The sequence below is a fragment of the Bos indicus genome, chromosome 12 (genome assembly GCF_029378745.1).
Source record: "Bos indicus isolate NIAB-ARS_2022 breed Sahiwal x Tharparkar chromosome 12, NIAB-ARS_B.indTharparkar_mat_pri_1.0, whole genome shotgun sequence".
Lineage (NCBI taxonomy): Eukaryota > Metazoa > Chordata > Mammalia > Artiodactyla > Bovidae > Bos > Bos indicus.
In genome coordinates, this window is record NC_091771.1 from 69,701,210 (window position 1) to 69,719,374 (window position 18,165).

The 18,165-nt window shown below is 39.7% G+C and overlaps 1 protein-coding gene across 1 annotated transcript in view; it reads left to right on the forward strand.

The window, feature by feature from the left end:
* Positions 1-14,757, forward strand: part of LOC109567079 (ATP-binding cassette sub-family C member 4-like) — a 160,055-nt gene extending 145,298 nt beyond the window's left edge. Inside the window, exons 20-23 of the mRNA XM_070799962.1 lie at positions 7,411-7,583; positions 8,172-8,277; positions 14,146-14,280; positions 14,361-14,757. Coding sequence (XP_070656063.1) covers positions 7,411-7,583; positions 8,172-8,277; positions 14,146-14,280; positions 14,361-14,609 — 663 coding nt within the window. The 3' untranslated portion in view covers positions 14,610-14,757. The remainder of the gene's footprint in view (positions 1-7,410; positions 7,584-8,171; positions 8,278-14,145; positions 14,281-14,360) is intronic.
* The last annotated feature ends 3,408 nt before the right edge of the window (positions 14,758-18,165 follow it).

Consider the following 18,165-nt stretch of genomic DNA (forward strand, 5'->3'; position numbering starts at 1 on the left):
AAATCATTCCTAGAGGAACACCATGATGGGATGATTTCTCAGTCTAAGCAGTGAGGTCAGTTTTCAGATGGTTTAAAAACTCCAGTCATTGCTTTATAAATAAAGCCAAAGTGAAACTGTCAATCAAAACTAATCCAGTTGACCTGAGAGTAAGAGGGCACCCATTTTACTCTTGTGGCGGATGCATGTTGATGTATGGCAAAACCAATATAATATTGTAAAGTAAAAAAATAATAATAATAAAAAATTTTAAAAAAAGAACTGTAACTAAAAGGAAAAGATGCTTTTTAATTTTTTTAAAAGTCCTCTGTTTCTGCCTCCTCATTCTCTCCTGTTAGAGATGAACGTCCATAAGGGAGATAGCCCTATGGATGCTGTCCCTCTCATCTTGGTTATATTTCAAAATATGTTAAAGATATGGTTTTCAATTTCTGAAAAATAGCCAACTTACTATACACTGAAGAATGTTCACTAGAAGTTAGAGCACCTAAAAAAACAACAGCAGCTCTACAAATATATAGAGTAGTGCTTAAAAATGAAGCACTTTATCACTCAAAGATTAAAAGAGCACAGTAGATAAAACTCTGGAAATGAATCAGCAGTGTGTTGCTTCTGCTGGAAAAAAAAAAAAAAAAAAAACAGAACAGTTTTGATCCAGGAGTTTACAATTGAGAATATAGTATGTCATGTCAAAACTGTGCAGAAAACATCCAGTTATGTGAACCATTGATAGTATCTTTGTTAAAATACAAGTATGTCTCATCACACAGGAAGCCAAGATACAGAAATCTGGGCATCAGCAACCTGTACACACGGTTCAGTCCTTGCTATGGTGACAGGTCACAGGCCCATTTCCCAGGGCCTTGTATTTAGGTGAATAAGCTCCCCCTTTACTTCATTTACTGCTGGCTCTGCATTGGAGAAGGAAATGGCAACCCACTCCAGTGTTCTTGCCTGGAGAATCCCAGGGACAGAGGAGCCTGGTGGGCTGCCGTCTATGGGGTCACACAGGGTTGGACACGACTGAAGTGACTTAGCAGCAGCAGCAGCTGCTCTGGTAATAGCTCTTCCCCATTTGCTGATTGCATTTCACTGTCTCTTTCCAGCCCACACCAGCCTTTCATTTTGAAAGGTAAGGTTTCACAAAATGTGGAAACCATCTTACATCTGTGTTCACCTTCTGTGAGGGACATTGGCACCTGGTTGAGAAAGATGGTTTATTTACTAGGTTATTTGAAAGTGTTTATGATGATAGAACAGAGGTGTCCTATAAGTTCAGCTTATTATTTTCAGTTTTGCTGTAGTTTATTATTTTCCCAAGCTCAAAAATGATCTGAACTATTCTATACAAGACATGTAATTTCAAATAGTGCTATTTTCTCTGTTTTTCTTAAATTACCAACTTTTTAAAAAAAGGTTTCCATAGTTTAAAGTTAGATATTATGGTATCTTGGGGCCAGTTAATGAGAAAATAGTATTATATAAAATTATGTATGGATTTGTTTCCTATCTTATAGAAACAGGTTATGTCACAAGATAAGATGCACTTGTCGCTTCATTCATACTTCCAACAAATGTGTATTGAGAGTTTTTTGGATAGGCAGTGTTGCAGATTCTGGGGTTATCACAGTTACCAGAAGAGACAAACTCTCTATCCTTTTGGAGTTTATCTTCTTATGGAGAAGGTACAAAGCAAACCACCAATGTGTGTGTAATAAAGTCTCAGTACTGAAACATGCAGGGAGAAGAATAAAGTAGAACATGAGGAGAGGATAGCTGACAGCACTATTAAAAATGGGCAATATCTGTTGATCTCTTCATATCAAACTCTGTTGTAGATTCTACACATACTGACCCACATTATACTCTAACAATGTTAGGAGGAAGGAAGGAATACTACAATATTACAGTATTATAGTCTTATTTAGAGTTTAGGAAGCTATGATAGGTTAAGCTCAGGAAATTGGCCAGTTGGCAGACCAGGCAGGACTTATGCCTAGGCTGTCTAGGTTCAAGGTCCCAATTTTCTGTTTTAAAACTTTCAAATCACAGGAATATGCAAGGAATGGTATGATGAACACATATATAACTTCACCAAAATTCACCAGTTGTTGATATTTTTCCTGTATTTGCTTTCTCTCTTCTATCATCTATATTTTGCTGAACTGTTTGAAAGTAAGTTGCAGAAATATTTTTTAAAGTTGCAACTCATCCTAAATACGTAAACATACACTTTTTAAAAACAAGAACATTCTCCTACATAACATTATACTAATATCTCACTCAAGAAATTTAATATTAATAGTACACTATTGGGCTTCTCTGATAGCTCAGTTGGTAAAGAATCTGCCTGCAAAGCAGGAGACCCCAGTTGGATTCCTGGGTCTGGAAGATCCGCTGGAGAACGGATAGGCTACCCACTCCAGTATTCTTGGGCTTCCCTTGTGGCTCAGCTGGTGAAGAATCCACCTGCAATGTGGGAGACCTGGGTTTGATCCTTGAGTTGGGAAGATCCCCTGGAGAAGGGAAAGTTTACCCACTCCAGTATTCTGGCCTGGAGAATTCTATGGACTGTTGTCCATGGGGTCTCAAAGAGTTGGATACGACTGAGTGACTTTCACTTCACTTCGCCGCTGCATTACACTATTTGATATGTTTTCAGATTCTCCAGTTGTAACTCCTAGTTATTGTTTACTGTCTCTTTTGTGTTTTTTCCATTCAAATAATTATAACTTGATTATATGATTACACTACAAAAGGTCTTCATATTTATAGCATTGTCAACCATTTCTGATCCATAAATGAAATTAGAGTCTCAGAAAACCATGTGTTCTGGAAAGCATTTTCACTTCACAACAGCTTATTCCTTGTCAGGAATATGTAGACAACTTGAAGGAAAGTGAAAAACAAGATTAATGATGAGATATCACCTGAATCACCAGTAGGTTTGAGGTTATTTCCTCACAGTCATGATGTCAGTCTTAAGAAAGACCAATTTGCATTTACAAGGATTACCAAAGTCAACTAAGAAGGAAAGTGAGAAAGTCTTGCCAGTGTTACACTCTTATCAGTCCTATCACTTGAGTTTAGATTTATGGAATATGTTTCATAGGATATTCAGTAAGTCCTCTTCCTTGTAATGAGGTGGCGGAGGTGGGGGTGATTAAGCTGACTTTCATTTTATAATTTTCATTGCAGCCACTTGCCTCATAATCCATATCTTATCCTTCAGATTTTGCATATCTTTCATGCTATCACTAAATACTAATACCATGTTTAATCCATACTCAGAATTCCCATTTCTACGGATTAGACTTTCATAAGGAAAGCAATTCAGGATAACATTCATGGAAGTACTACAGCATTTAGGATACCATGAAAACATTGCCCACTCACCTTGGTGTTTTGTAATTTGCCTTTGTAATTCTGTGTATGCTAATTGGCCATCACTCACCAATCTTTAATCCTTTAATTTGAAGTGTATTTACTCACACTGCTGTGTGTGTGTATGCTCAGTCATGTTCGACTCTTGGCATCCCTATGAACTGTACCCTGCCAGACTCTTCTGTCCACAGGATTTTCCAGGCAGGAATACTGGAGTGGGTTGTCATTTCCTTCTCCAGGGGATCTTCCTGACCCAGAGATCAAACCCACATTTCTTTCATCTCCTGCATTGGCAGCTGGATTTTTTTTTTTTTTTTTTTTTACCATTGAGCCACTTGGGAAATCCCCAAGACACTGTTGTTGGGAATGTAAATTGGTGTGTGGAAAACAGTATGGAGGTTCCTAAAAAAACTAAAAATAGAGATACCACATGATCCAGCAATTATACTCCTGGGTATATATCTGGGGAAAATGGAAATACTAATTTGAAAAGAACATGTACCCAGGGTTCATTGCTGCACTATTTGCAATAGCCAAGATATAGAAGGAACTCAAGTTTCTGTCAACAGACAAGACAACATCTTTAAGAAGATGTGGCAACATACACACATAAATATATATATATATATTTTTTTTTTATATGGGTATATGTATGCATATTGTGTTATACAGACATAAAAAGCAATGAAATATTGCTATTTGCAGCAACATGGATAGACCTAGAAAATCATCCTAAGTGAAGTCAGAGAAAGACAAATATTATATGATATCACTTATATGTGGATTCTAAAAAATAAAGCAAATTAATGTATGTATAAAAAGAAACAGACTCACAGACATAGAAAATAAACTTATGGTTACCAAAGGGGAAAGAGAGGGATCAATCAGGAGTATGAAATTCACAGATGCACCCTACTATACATAAAATAGAGAAGCAACAAGGATTTACTGTATAGCACAGGCAACTAGAGTACCTTACAGTAAGGGATTAGATCTGATAGACATAGTGCCTGAAGAACTATGGACGGAGATTCATGACATTGTACAGAAGGTGGTGTTCAAAACCATCCCCAATAAGAAGAAATGCAAAAAGGCAAAACTGTTGCCTGAGGAGGCCTTACAAATAGCTGAGAAAAAGTGAAAGGCAAAGGAGAAAAGGAAATGTATACTCATCCGAATAAAGAGTTCCAAAGAATAACAAGGAGAGATAAGGAAGTCTTCTAAGTGAAAAATGGAGAAGGAAATGGCAAACCACTCCAGTATTCTTGCCTGGAGAATCCCGTGGATGGAGGAGCCTGGTGGGCTACAGTCCACAGGTGGCAGAGTCGGACACGACTGAGCAAATTCACTTTCACTTCACTTAAGTGAAAAATGAAAATAAAAAAGTAAAACAATAGAATTGGAAAGACTAGAGATCGCTTCAAGAAAATTGAAGATACAAAGGGAACATTTCATCAAAGATGGGCACAATAAAGGACAGAAATGGTATGGACCTAACAGAAGTAGAAGATATTAAGGAAAGGTGGCAAGAATACACAGAAGAACTATACAAAGAAGATCTTCATGACCCAGATAACCATGATGGTGTGATCCCTCACCTAGAGCCAGACATCCTGGAGTGTGAAGTCAAATGGGCCTTAAGATGCATCACTACGAACAAAGGTGGTGGAGGTGATGGAATTCCAGTTGAGCTATTTCAAATCCTAAAAGATGATGCTGTTAAAGGGCTGCACTCAATATGCCAACAAATTCAGAAAACTTAGTAGTGGCCACAGGACTGGAAAAGGTCAGTTTTTCATTCAAATCCCAAAGAAAGGCAATGCCAAAGAATGTCCAAACTACTTCACAGTTGCACTCATCTTACACGCTAGCAAAGTAATGCTCAAAATTCTCCAAGCCAGGCTCCAACAGTAAGTGAACTGTGAACTTCCAGATGTTCAAGCTGGATTTAAAAAGGCAGAGGAACCAGAGATCAAATTGCCAACATCTGTTGGATCATTGAAAAAGCAAGAGAGTGCCAGAAAAATGTCTAGCTCTGCTTTATTGACTATGCCAGAGCCTTTGATTGTGTGGATCACAACACACTGTGGAAAATTCTTAAAGAGATGGGACTACCATACCACCCGACCTGCCTTCTGAGAAATCTGTATTCAGGTCAAGAAGGAACAGTTAGACCCAGACATGGAACAATGGACTGGTTCCAAATTGGGAAAGGAGTATGTCGAGACTGTATATTGTCACCCTGCTAACTTACTTACATGCAGAGTACATCATGTGAGATGCTGGGCTGGATGAAGCACAAATTGGAATCAAGATTTCCAGGAGAAATATCAATAATCTCAGATATGCAGATGACACCACCCTTATGGCAGAAAGTGAAGAAGAACTAAAATATCTCTTGATGAAAGTGAAAGAGGAGAGTGAAAAAGCTGGCTTACAACTCAACATTCAAAAAACAAAGATCATGGCATCTGGTCCCATCACTTCATGACAAATAGATGTGGAAACAATGAAAACAGTGAGAAACTTTATTTTTTTGGGCTACAAAATCACTGCAGATGGTGACTGGAGCCATGAAATTAAAAGACACTTGCTTATTGGAAGAAAAGCTATGACCAACCTAGATGGCATATTAAAAAGCAGAGACATTATTTTGCCAACAAAGATCTGTCTGGTCAAAGCTATGGTTTTTCCAGCAGTCAGGTGTGGATATGAGAGTTGGACCATTAAGAAAGCTGAGCCCCAAAGAATTGATGTTTTTGTACTTTGGTGTTGGAGAAGACTCTTGAGAATCCCTTGGACTGCAAGGAGATCCAACCAGTCCATCCTAAAGGAAATCAGTCCTGGGTGTTCATTGGAAAGACTGATGCTGAAGCTGAAACTACAATACTTTGGCCACCTAATGTAAAGAGCTGACTTATTTGAAATGACCCTGATGCTGGGAAAGATTGAAGGCAGGAGGAGAAGGAGAGGACAGAGTATGAGGTGGTTGGATGGCATCACCGACTTGATGGACATGAGTTTGAGCAGGCTCGGGGAGTTGGTGATGGACACCGATGGAAGCCTGGTGCACTGCGGTCCATGGGGTGGCAAAGAGTCAGACAGGACTGAGTGACTAAACTGAACTGACTGATAGTAAGTTACAGTGGAAAATAATCTGATTCACTTTGCTGTATACCTGAAACTAAAATAATATAGTAAATAAATTACTGTTCAAGAAAAAAACTTTTCAAAATTATAACACTGAATAAAATGCACTTGACTTGTTCACAATTATGGGATTAAACATGAGAAAGAATCATCACCAAAATAGCTCTAGTTTTACTGATCTATGAGGTACAATTTGCCATTATTTGAATTTATTTTTTTTAGACATTTGGACCTTCCAAAATGGTGAAGTGCTGAGAAGATTATATATTTGGAGAACCATACTTCCTACAATCAATATATATATGTTTTTAATTTACTTTAGTGTAGTAGAAAGTGAAGTCGCTCAGTCGTGTCCGACTCTTTGCGACCCCATGGACTGTAGCCTACCATGCTCCTCCGTCTGTGGGATTCTCCAGGCAAGAATACTGGAGTGGGTTGCCATTTCCTTCTCCAGGAGATCTTCCCAACACAGGGATCGAACCCAGGTCTCCCACATTGCAGGCAGACGCTGTACCATCTGAACTACTAGGGGAGCTCAAGTGTAGTAACTCCTTTGCAAAATCTATTTTTGGGATATTTGACTCATCCATAGGGTCCTTTTAACTTTTCTGTTCAAATCGTACTGAGAGAGATAGCTTAGTTTTTTGAGAGACTTTCTTAACTAATCCTTAAGTCAGTGTGGGGGACACTGAGACCTTTTTGTCCTGAGTTGACTCCACCATCTTCCTCTTTGGAAAGAGTTCTCCCCATCACCTGGCTGTACATGTAAGATACATAAGAAGTCCTGAAGACGTCAAAGCTCTAATGTCTAAGAGGCTTGTCTACTTCAGTAGTTGTTTGTTTAAGAAAATGTCATTCTTCTTTCTATATGCACAGGTTCAACTTAAAGAAATCATCGAAGAGCTTCCTGATAAAATGGATACTGAATTAGTAGAATCTGGATTGAACTTAAGTGTTGGGCAAAAACAACTGGTGTGCCTTGCCAGGGCTATTCTCAGGAAGAATCAGATATTGATTATTGATGAAGCCACAGCACATGTGGATCCAAGGTATGGAGCTGAGATTCATGAAATGTGGAATCTGAATTTTAAATATGGTAAATGGGAAGTATTTAGTGATGTTGAGAAATGTTTTTTATGTGCTCTATTTGCCACAAAGACATCTCCTGGTAACATTAATTCCAGAAAACAGAGGAAGAAACCAAAATGTGGTAATAATGTTATGAGGCATCCTGAGAGAGCTAGATTTGTAAATCCAGCTGCTGATAGTTCCAAGCAATTTGGCGGGAAGACAACTTTCTATTGCTTTATGAAAAATAGTAAGTTTCCAAGTAGACTTTCCCCTGGGTTGGGAAGATTGCATGGAGCAGGAAATGGCAACCCACTCCAGTATTCTTGCCTGGGAAATCCCATGGACAGAAGAGCCTGGTGGACTATAGTCCATGAGGTTGCATAAGAGTCAGACACAACTTAGCAACTAAACAACAACAATAAAGACTTTTTATACTTAGTGTTTCAAGAGCAGGATTATGTCTTAAGTATTTATTTTTAAAAGCATAAAAATATCATGTGATATTTTTAAGTCTTAAGTCTGCTTTTCCTGTCTTTATTTAACTAAATGCAATTCTTTGATTCCAGCACTGATGAGTTAATACAAAAAAAGATCCGTGAGAAATTTGCACAGTGTACTGTGCTAACCATCGCACACAGATTGAGCACCATTATTGACAGTGACAGGATAATGGTAAGGCCCTCACCTATGGGATTTCCATTGTTTCCATCTACCTTCAATTTTTAAATTTATTCTTCCTTGTATAACTTGATTAAAACTTCTAATTAATTAATTAATTCTTTTTTTCCCCTCTCATCCTTGACAATAACTCAGGTACTTAAGTGTAGTTTCAGAATGTGCTATTAAACAATACATTCCAGTATTGTTTAGGAATAGGAAACAGTAATTTCCTATTTCCATTTAAAAGTTTATTTGAATTGCTGTTTTTTTAAGGTATCCAACCATGAAAATATTCCAAACTCACAATGAGACTTCAGATTTCAGAGTGGTGCAACAAAGTCATTTTTACTGTGTCACAGTTCTTTCAGCATTTTTGTATTCCCTTAATCAAAACAGCATTTCATTAGACTCCCAGGCAGTTGTTAGGTGAAGTTGCAGAATTTCCCAGTTGTTGGGACATTCACAATATGTGCTGTCGAAGGGAGTCATTGAGGAGAAAAGGCCTAATGAGAAAAAGTGTTTAAACAGAAAGGATTTAATAAAGAAAATTTGTTACATAAGAATTGGAGGACTGGAAAAGTGAATCACTGGGGTAATAATTTTAGGAAGCAATGACTATGTCCTAGGACAGATCTCCAGACCTAAGACTCAGAGAAGAAGCCTTATGAGTCAGTGCTGAGACCTCCAGTTCAGTGCAGTTCAGTACAGAAATTAAAAGATGCTTACTCCGAGGAAGGAAAGTTATGACCAACCTAGATAGCATATTGAAAAGCAGAGACATTACTTTGCCAACAAAGGTCCGTCTAGTTAAGGCTATGATTTTTCCAGTGGTCATGTATGGATGTGAGAGTTGGACTGTGAAGAAAGCTGAGCGCCGAAGAATTGATGCTTTTGAACTGTGGTGTTGGAGAAGACTCTTGAGAGTCCCTTGGACTGCAAGGAGATCCAACCTGTCCGTTCTAAAGGAGATCAGTCCTGGGTGTTCATTGGAAGGACTGATGCTGAAGCTGACACTCCAGGACTTTGGCCACCTCATGCGAAGAGTTGACTCATTGGCAAAGACTCTGATGCTGGGAGGGATTAGGGGCAGGAGGAGAAGGGGATGACAGAGGATGAGATGGCTGGATGGCATCATTGACTCGATGGACGTGAGTTTGAGTGAACTCCAGGAGTTGGTGATTGACAGGGAGGCCTAGCGTGCTGTAATTCATGGGGTTGCAAAGAGTCGGACATGACTGAGCGACCTCCAAGGGGCGGTCATTGTCTAGCTACTGGTCATATTTGTGAGTGAGCATGATGAGGCTAGTTCTCCATGTGCTGATAGAAGCTGGGGTTATGTTGCAGAAGTAGCAGAAAGGAGGGAGACCATTTGCTCTGCTTCCCATCTTCCTCCTCCCTCTAGTGCCCCTTACTGGCAGAACCTCACAAAGGGCCAGCAGGCCAAAGAGCCTCTGAAATAATGATTTGCAGAGACAACTTCTGCATCACAAATGAAAGTGTAGAAAGAAAGGCAGATGGAGACTGAGTGACCGTAGATGGAGAACTAGTAAGTCTCTCTCTCTCTTTTTTTTACTAGCAAGTCTCTTATACAATATATCCAGGCATTGCAGACACAGCAAGCTCCAAACTTTTGTCTCTGGATGTCTGTCTAGTGTCTTTCTTTCAGGTTTGATTGGCTCTTTCTTCCTTAGTAATTTAATATTTCCTTCCTTAGCTTTATCTCCTCCATTTCTTTCTCCCTTCATTTTCTCTCTTTTTCTTTCTGTTCTCTCTCTCTTTGTTCTTCCCCTCTGTTGCTTGCTGAGTTTCAATAGATTTTAGGTTGTGGTTTATTAAATGACAAGGAAATCATCCCTCAAAGGAAAAACCTTTGGCAGCAAATAAGCCCAAAAGAAGCAAGGTATTTTCAGGCTAACCTAGTCTGGGTCAATGAGCTTATTTCACCCACTGTATAGATACTAGTCATCACAAGACTCCAGAGTATACAATTGATGGTGATTAGTGATGAAGTAAATAGATAAAGAAGGCCTGCACAATGCACAAGGGGCAGCAGATGGAGTTAACCAGTGATTTTGACGGTCCACACTAAACAGGTAGTAATCAGGAATAAATGGTCAGTAATACCTCAATTCCTTATGTCCAATGATATAATGGAGCTTTTGACTTCTTGGGCAGTTTCTAGAAAATCACCTCCCACCCTCCTCCCCATGCATTGTCAGGTGGGATCATCAGTGGGGACTGAATAGATACCAGACTGTCAGCACTGAGGCAGTGCCTGTAGCCTCACTCCCCTGAGCTGAACATGCACAGAAGTGAGCTCTGTGGAGGCAGATGACAGGAGTAGGGGATTGCCAACCAAAGGGATGCTCTAGGCTCCAAGCAGTGCAGCTGGTCACAGGACAAGAACATCTCAGTAGAAAGTAGGCTTCTCCTGCAGTTTGTGAGGGACCAGGTGACAATCCAAGATTGTAGAAGAGTGACTCTTAGAATCCAGAGATGTTTAGCATGGAGCATCTTTAGTCACTCATTTTGTGTTCTTGAATGCTAATAGGAAAAGTAACCTTTTCCTTCTACTCTTTACCTGTCACTTTGTTAATTCTTATCTCTCAACATTGTATTTCCATACTGTTCTCATTTCTTCTACAGTAAATGAATGATGCTGTGAACTTTACCTGTTTCAAGCCCTTTTTCAGGTTTTTCTGTCACCCTGTCCTTGCCCTCCACCTCTCCCTGCAGCCACCCCATTGTTATTGAAGGCATCCTACCAATAAAAACGAATTAAATTATCTTGCATTGGGTCCATTTAAGTTTTATGTCTAGGACAACTAGCTGGAATATCAGCAGATACAGAAGCCAGATAAACACATCTTTATTGCGCTTATATAACTGACTCAGATAATATAATGCATTTTTCCTAAACCTACTAGAGAGTGACAAGCAATTTGAGGTTGGTATTCATTGGGGTTAAGAGTTGAGGGATTCTTATCACACCGAATTGAATGTGTGGTTTACTTTACAGTTTAACTTGAGTTACGGGAAGAGTGGAGATATACCTGGAGATTACAGGAGACTTTTAATTTCAAGATTAAAGGGTTTTAAAACTAATACAATTATGTAAAGTTTAAAAATAAAATAAAATTAGGAAAAAAAAAATAAATAAATAAATAAAATAAAAAGTTAATACTATGCCTATTTTTTCTGTACACAAAGAAAAAAATTATAGTTGTTTATGTCGATTTGTTCTGAAATATCTGGAATCTTTGATCAAAGCCATAAATGTAAAGGCTAAGTTGGTAAAATTCTGTTCCTGGCATTTTTCAGTCTGGGTCCCATCTCAGCTCTTGTGGCCTGACATGAGTCTGAGCTGCACTAAGCTCTTGCTCCTTTCGACTCTCCCTCCTCTCTGACTGTCCTTTTTCTTTCTTTTATTCCAATATTTGATGTAAATGAGTTTCAATCCTCAACCCTGCTTTGTCCCTCCCTCATTTCCCCTCTCACTCTCCCTCTTGGCCACAGTCATCAGTCTTGGGCATGTGGTCCTCCAGGACCATCCTAATCCTTAGCTATTCCCCATGCCAGCTGGACTCATTCTCCAAACCCCCTGATCTCATCCTATAGTCTTGACAGATTACACCATTGGGTGGTCACTCATTCATGCCCTGAATTTAGTTTCCTTTTCATTTAACTTCAAGTGAGCATGTATTAAGTGCCTGTTACCTGTCAGGTACAATGCCAGGGGCCTACGATGCAACACCAAACAAGGGAGATTGCATACCCTGCACTTAAGGAGATGCCAGTCTCTCCTCCAGCCCTCTTGACCTAGGTTATTCCCTGTGTCTGGAATGACCATTGTCCACCCACCCACCCCCACTTCTGCATGTTCACATCTAGTCATTCTTTGAGGCCCAGTTCATTGCCCGATCTCCTCCTTGAAGCTCATGCTCAGAACCTCTGACAGAAGTTATCTTTTCTGTTACTAAACTCCTTTTTACATTTTTTTTTCTCTTGCATTGTAGACATTTGAGGATTTCCTTCTCTCTCTCCTCTCAGTACAGGTTCCCTGAAGGCAGGGGCTGTGACTTACTTGTGTTTGGCTCTTCCACAACATCTAGCATAATGACAGGAATGCAATTAAATGTGTAATAAATATTTGCTGAATAATTCAGAAATTAATGAAAAAAAATTTTGTGTTCCTCAAATGTATTTTGCCTATGTGTTACTTAACTCTTTATTAATCTTGAGAGCTAAATGAGATTTGTTTTATTTTTCTGTGAGTATATAAGAGGTACACAGTAAATAATTTGAGCCTGAGTGTAATAAAAATTGCAGTAGAAAGTAGGGGAAATATTTATGCTTATGGGCATATTTGTTTAATTTATATATAAAGCTAGTACAAAGTCTTCAGTTCAGTTCAGTCTCTCAGTCATGTCCGACTCTTTGCAACCCCATGAACTGCAGCACTCCAGGCCTCTCTGTCCATCACCAACTCCTGGAATTTACCCAAACTCATGTCCATTGAGTCAGTGATGCCATCCAACCATCTCATCCTCTGTCGTCCCCTTCTCTTCCTGCCCTCAATCTTTCCCAGCATCAGGGTGTTTTAAAATGAGTCAGCTCTTCACATCAGGTGGTCAAAGTATTGGAGTTTCAGCTTCAGCATCAGTCCTTCCGATGAACACCCAGGACTGATCTCCTTTAGGATGGACTGGTTGGATCTCCTTGCAATCCAAGGGACTCTCAAGAGTCTTCTCCAACACCACAGTTCAAAAGCATCAATTCTTCAGTGCTCAGCTTTCTTTATAGTCCAACTCTCACATGCATACATGACTCCTGGAAAAATTGCTTCTTTAGTCTTACTCAAAGCGAAAATTGGATTTCTAGATATTTCTTCAATGCAGAGCGATTATACTAAAGCTGCTTATGAAAAAAAAAAAAGCTGCTTATGTAGCAACTCTTTTTTGTCAGGCTTTCACTTTCAGGATAATAAACTACAACCAAAACCAACTTTCAGAAGCACTTTAACCTCACTGACAAGGGATTCAGCCCCAAAGAGGTGACATAATCTGGAAGCATTTACTTTTTTCCCAAGTTTTGCTCAGTGTTTTTAAACCAACTTGACAGTTAATTTGCTGTCAGGTCACTGTTGTCTGATTTATATGATACCACTGTACTTTTTCGGAGAAGGCAATGGCAAGCCACTCCAGTACTCTTGCCTAGAAAATCCCATGGATGGGAGGAGCCTGGTAGGCTGCAGTCCATGGGGTCGCTACTAGTCGGACACAACTGAGCGACTTCACTTTCACTTTTCACTTACATGCAATGGAGAATGAAATGGCAACCCACTCCAGTGTTCTTACCTGGAGAATCCCAGGGACGGGGGAGCCTGGTGGGCTGCCGTCTCTGGGGTGGCACAGAGTCAGACACGACTGAAGCGACTTAGCGCAGCAGCAGCAGCAGCAACTGCACTTTTTAGATAAATTGAGTTTGATTTTCTTGAATTAAGAAATTTCCCAGCTTTGAATGTCTGTATAAACAACCCTCAAATCTTAGAGTCTGAAAGCTAAAAATACTAACTAATCATAACAACCCCAAATGCCTTTGGCAGAATAGAAATGATATACATTGCTAAGTGCCTGTAATCATAGTCTAAAACTTTGATTTTCTTCTATTCCTATAACATTATAATAGAAAAACATTGGGTTAGGGCTTGATCTACTAGTAAACTAGGGTAATCAAACTACTTAAATAGCAGCCAGTCTTACTACCCAAATAGATTCTCTGTATTCTCCCTGTCCTGCCCCTTTCTGAAATATTGTTGGAGTTATAATAAGTTACTGTGAAATGTTGTGCACTAACAGGTTTCCTTCTGCTGCTTAACAGGTTTTGGATTCAGGAAGACTGGAAGAATATGGTGAGCCATATGTTTTGCTGCAAAATAGAGACGGCCTGTTTTACAAGATGGTGCAACAACTGGGCAAGGCCAAGGCCGCTGCCCTCACTGAAACAGCAAAACAGGTGAGCCCACTGTGGGGAGTTGTAATTAAAATTTATCTCCACAGTTCACTCCTAACACAAGCTCTCTGTGTCCTTTTCAGTCATACGCCTCCAGAGACAAAGATTCACGAATGGATCTTTACATGTTGCAGGTGGAAGCCAGGTCTGCTGGGACTCTGCAGAAGCAGTGGGGATGGGGTCAGGATGTGTGCATGCACGTGCACCTGAGAGAGATTTTGGATTGGACTTGGCACACATTTAGACTCTGGGTTCAGATTCTCACAGAGCACAGGACACCCATTTTGCAGACCTTTCACATTCATTCTGATTGGTGCTCAGCACATTTGTGATACAAGTTCTGTCAAAGAATATCCAGGAAATTTGAGAGTTTAAGGGAAAAAATTTGGAGTATTTTGATTCTAGGAAAATCTTCCAGGGAAAGGTGTAGGTCTCTTCTGTGTTCTGACCTGTAAATAAAACTCCTACCTGATACTGTCACTTTCTCTCTAATTCTTTGTTGTTTTGAATTAGGTGCATTTGCCCCCCATGCTTTCTCTAGCATACGGAAAATGAAATTGTCATCAGGACAAATCAGGAGCTCACAATACCTTCACACTGTAGTCTGAATGGTATCTGAAGGTTTACAGAGCACTTTCTCAGAGATGAGGTGTGTGAAGCACTAAGCACTGTGCATGGTGTGAGGAAGGGGCTCGATGGGTAACACTCAGGTCATGTGGTTTTGTACTGAAAAATTTAGTCTTTGTTTCCAATGCTGAATGAGAATAATGAAGGCAAGTTTCAAAGAATAAGGAAAGAAATTTGTTAATTTGCTAGCAAATGAGTAGGATAGCAGACTAATTTTTTAAGAACTATCATCCTGCCTTCTAAGAGACAGCAGGTGTATTTAAAGAAAAGTTTTAGGGTGCCTATATGACAGCTGTCACATATAGTTGCTTTGTTTTTAGGATAGCTATTTCCATGATGTTATCCCTGGTCATTTTGGTCCCCTGGTCCCAGTCAAAATGTTCCTGTTTTGATATTTTTTGCTTTGCTGACTTCATGGCCTTGGGTTTCTGTGGTTACGACAAGAGGAACAAGAAGAAATGGCAAGAATGCCTGCACTGAGGTCTGGTTTAAGGAACTTAGTCATTGTCATGCAGCTGCCTATAATTCTTTCCGGAACAAGGTGAGAGTGGGGTTGATGGAAGGATGGAAGGAGGGAATGATGGTCTGGTGCTCTTGCCCCTTGAGATGCATGGCTTGAGGTGGGATGAGGCTTCTAACTGTGTGTGGTGAGGCTTCCCCATTGAAACTAAATCTCTGATCATTAAATTATAGGTGCGTTTTTACTTCTTCATACTTTGTACTTTGCATTTCCCAGATTTTTCACTTGTAAAGAATAAATTTACTTGTGTAATATTTTAAATATCTCTTAAAAACATATTCCAAGTATCTCACAGTATTTCTGTTAGATATACTGTGAACAATTCTTCAAGAGATGGGAATACCAGACCACCTTAATTACCTCCTGAGAAATCTGTATGCAGGTCAAGAAGCAACAGTTAGAACTGGATGAGGAACACCAGACTGGTTCCAAACTGAGAAAGAATTATGTCAAGGCTGTATATTGTCACTCTGCTTATTTAACTTATATGCAGAGTACATCATATGAAATGCTGGGCTGGATGAAGCACAAGCTGGAATTAAGATTGCCAGGCGAAATATCAATAACCTCAGACACGCAGATGACACCGTCCTTATAGCAGAAAACAGAGAAGAACTAAAGAGCATCTTGATGAAAGTGAAAGAGGAAAGTGAAAAGCTGGCCTAAACCTCAACATTCAGAAAACTAAGATCATGGTATCCAGTCCCATCACTTCATGACAAATAGATGAGGAAACAACGGAAACAGTGGGCTCCAAAATCACTGCAGATGGTGATTGCAGCCATGAAATTAAAAGACGCTTGCTCCTTGGAAGAAAAGCTATGACAAACCTAGACAGAATATTAAAAAACAGAGACATGACTTTGCTGACAAAGGTCCATCTAGTCAAAGCATGGTTTTTCCAGTAGTCATGTATGGATGTGAGAGTTGGACTGCAATGAAAGCTGAGCACCAAAGAATTGATGCTTTTGAACTGTGGTGTTGGAGAAGACTCTTGAGTCCCTTGGACTGCAAGCAAATCCAACCAGTCAACCCTAAAGGAAATCAGTCCTGAACATTCATTGGAAGGACTGATGCTGAAGTTGAAGCTCCTGTACTTTGGCCTCCTGATATGAAGAACTGACTCATTGGAAATGACCCTGATGCTGGGAAAGATTGAAGGAAGGAGGAGAAGGGGATGACAGAAGATGAGATTGTTGGATGGCATCACCAACTCAATAAACATGAGTTTGAGCAAGCTCCAGGAATTGGTGATGGATAGGGAAGCCTGACATGCTGCAGTCCATGGGGTTGCAAAGAGTTGGACATGGCTGGGTGACTGAACTGAACTGAATGGTATTTCTATGTGAGAGATTTATCTAAAATGTAGCTCAAATTTCCTGTCACCGTTTCGCCTCATTCCTTCTCCTTAGAGATGAAGAGTAGTACCTTCTACTTTTCATAGGGTTGGAATTTGCACAGTGTTATCGAGCTGGCTGAAGAGTTGGCAGCGTCAGAATTCAATTCTTGGTATAGGGATGAGAAGTCTGTGTTCTGAACTTTTCATAAGTACTTATATTGTGTGCAGATATAGAGAAGCTGTACTTGGAGCCCTGATTTATTTTTAATTCCTGAAACTCACAGAGCGTTTTTACCTACCAGAGTAGAGGTCCTCAACCCCCAGGCCACAGACCAATACTGGTCTATGTCCTGTTAGGAACTGGGCAGTACTGAAGGAGGTAAGTGGCAGGTGAGCAAGCCAAGCTTAATCAGTGTTTGTAGCTTTTCCCCATTGCTTGCATATACCCTGAGCTCTGTCTCCTGTCAGATCAGTGGCAGCATTGGATTCTCATAGGAGCATGAACTTTAACCCAAAAGTTGAGGTGAAATATCCTAAGATTGCCACAAAACAGAAATAAAGAGCACAATAAATCGAATGCACTTGAATCATCCCAGAACCATCCCCCAGCCCAATCCATGGAAAAACTATTCCACAAAACTGGTCCCTGGTGCTAAAAAGGTTGGGGACCTCTGTACTAGAGTGTCTCCCAGTCAGAGCTTCCCCGCTAAGGCCTGATGATCATTTGTGATTCCTTGAATAAGTAGTCACAAAGAAGTCAGGAATTTATAAACATTTGTTCCTTTGACCTTATGCATTCCACATCAAAAGGACGTATCCTCACCTGTGTGTCAGTCTTCATTTAAAAAATGTGTTGTCATTTTATCTTTTTCAAAATTGAGTAATGAGAAAATAGACCAGGGAATTTTAGATAGGTCCAAATATTTAACAACAGAGTTCACCACGGTCATTTTACAGATGAGGAAACTAAGACTCCTTGGAAGGAAGATGGAATTGATGTATGTAACTGGTTGTTTTGCTAGTTTGCAGCAGATACTACAGAATTAGAAACTTGTTTTTTCAGTATGTCTTTCAAATCAAGTTTAACATACATACAAAAACAGAAATGGGTTATAGAAATCTCATGATTGTGGTCTATAATCTTGCACCTAGTTTAACAATATCACTAAGTTATGTTTGTATTGTTCTTTACAATTGTTTTACATAGTTCTCACATGTATTATTTCACTTAATCCTCTTGATGGTTGTTTTTTATCCACATCATGGATGAAGAGATTTGTTCACACATAAGGTCACAGAGAAAGAGATGACAACCCACTCCAGTATTCTTGCCTGGGAAATCCCAGAGACAGGGGAGCCTTGTGGGCTACAGTTTATGGGCTCACAGGAGTCAAACATGACT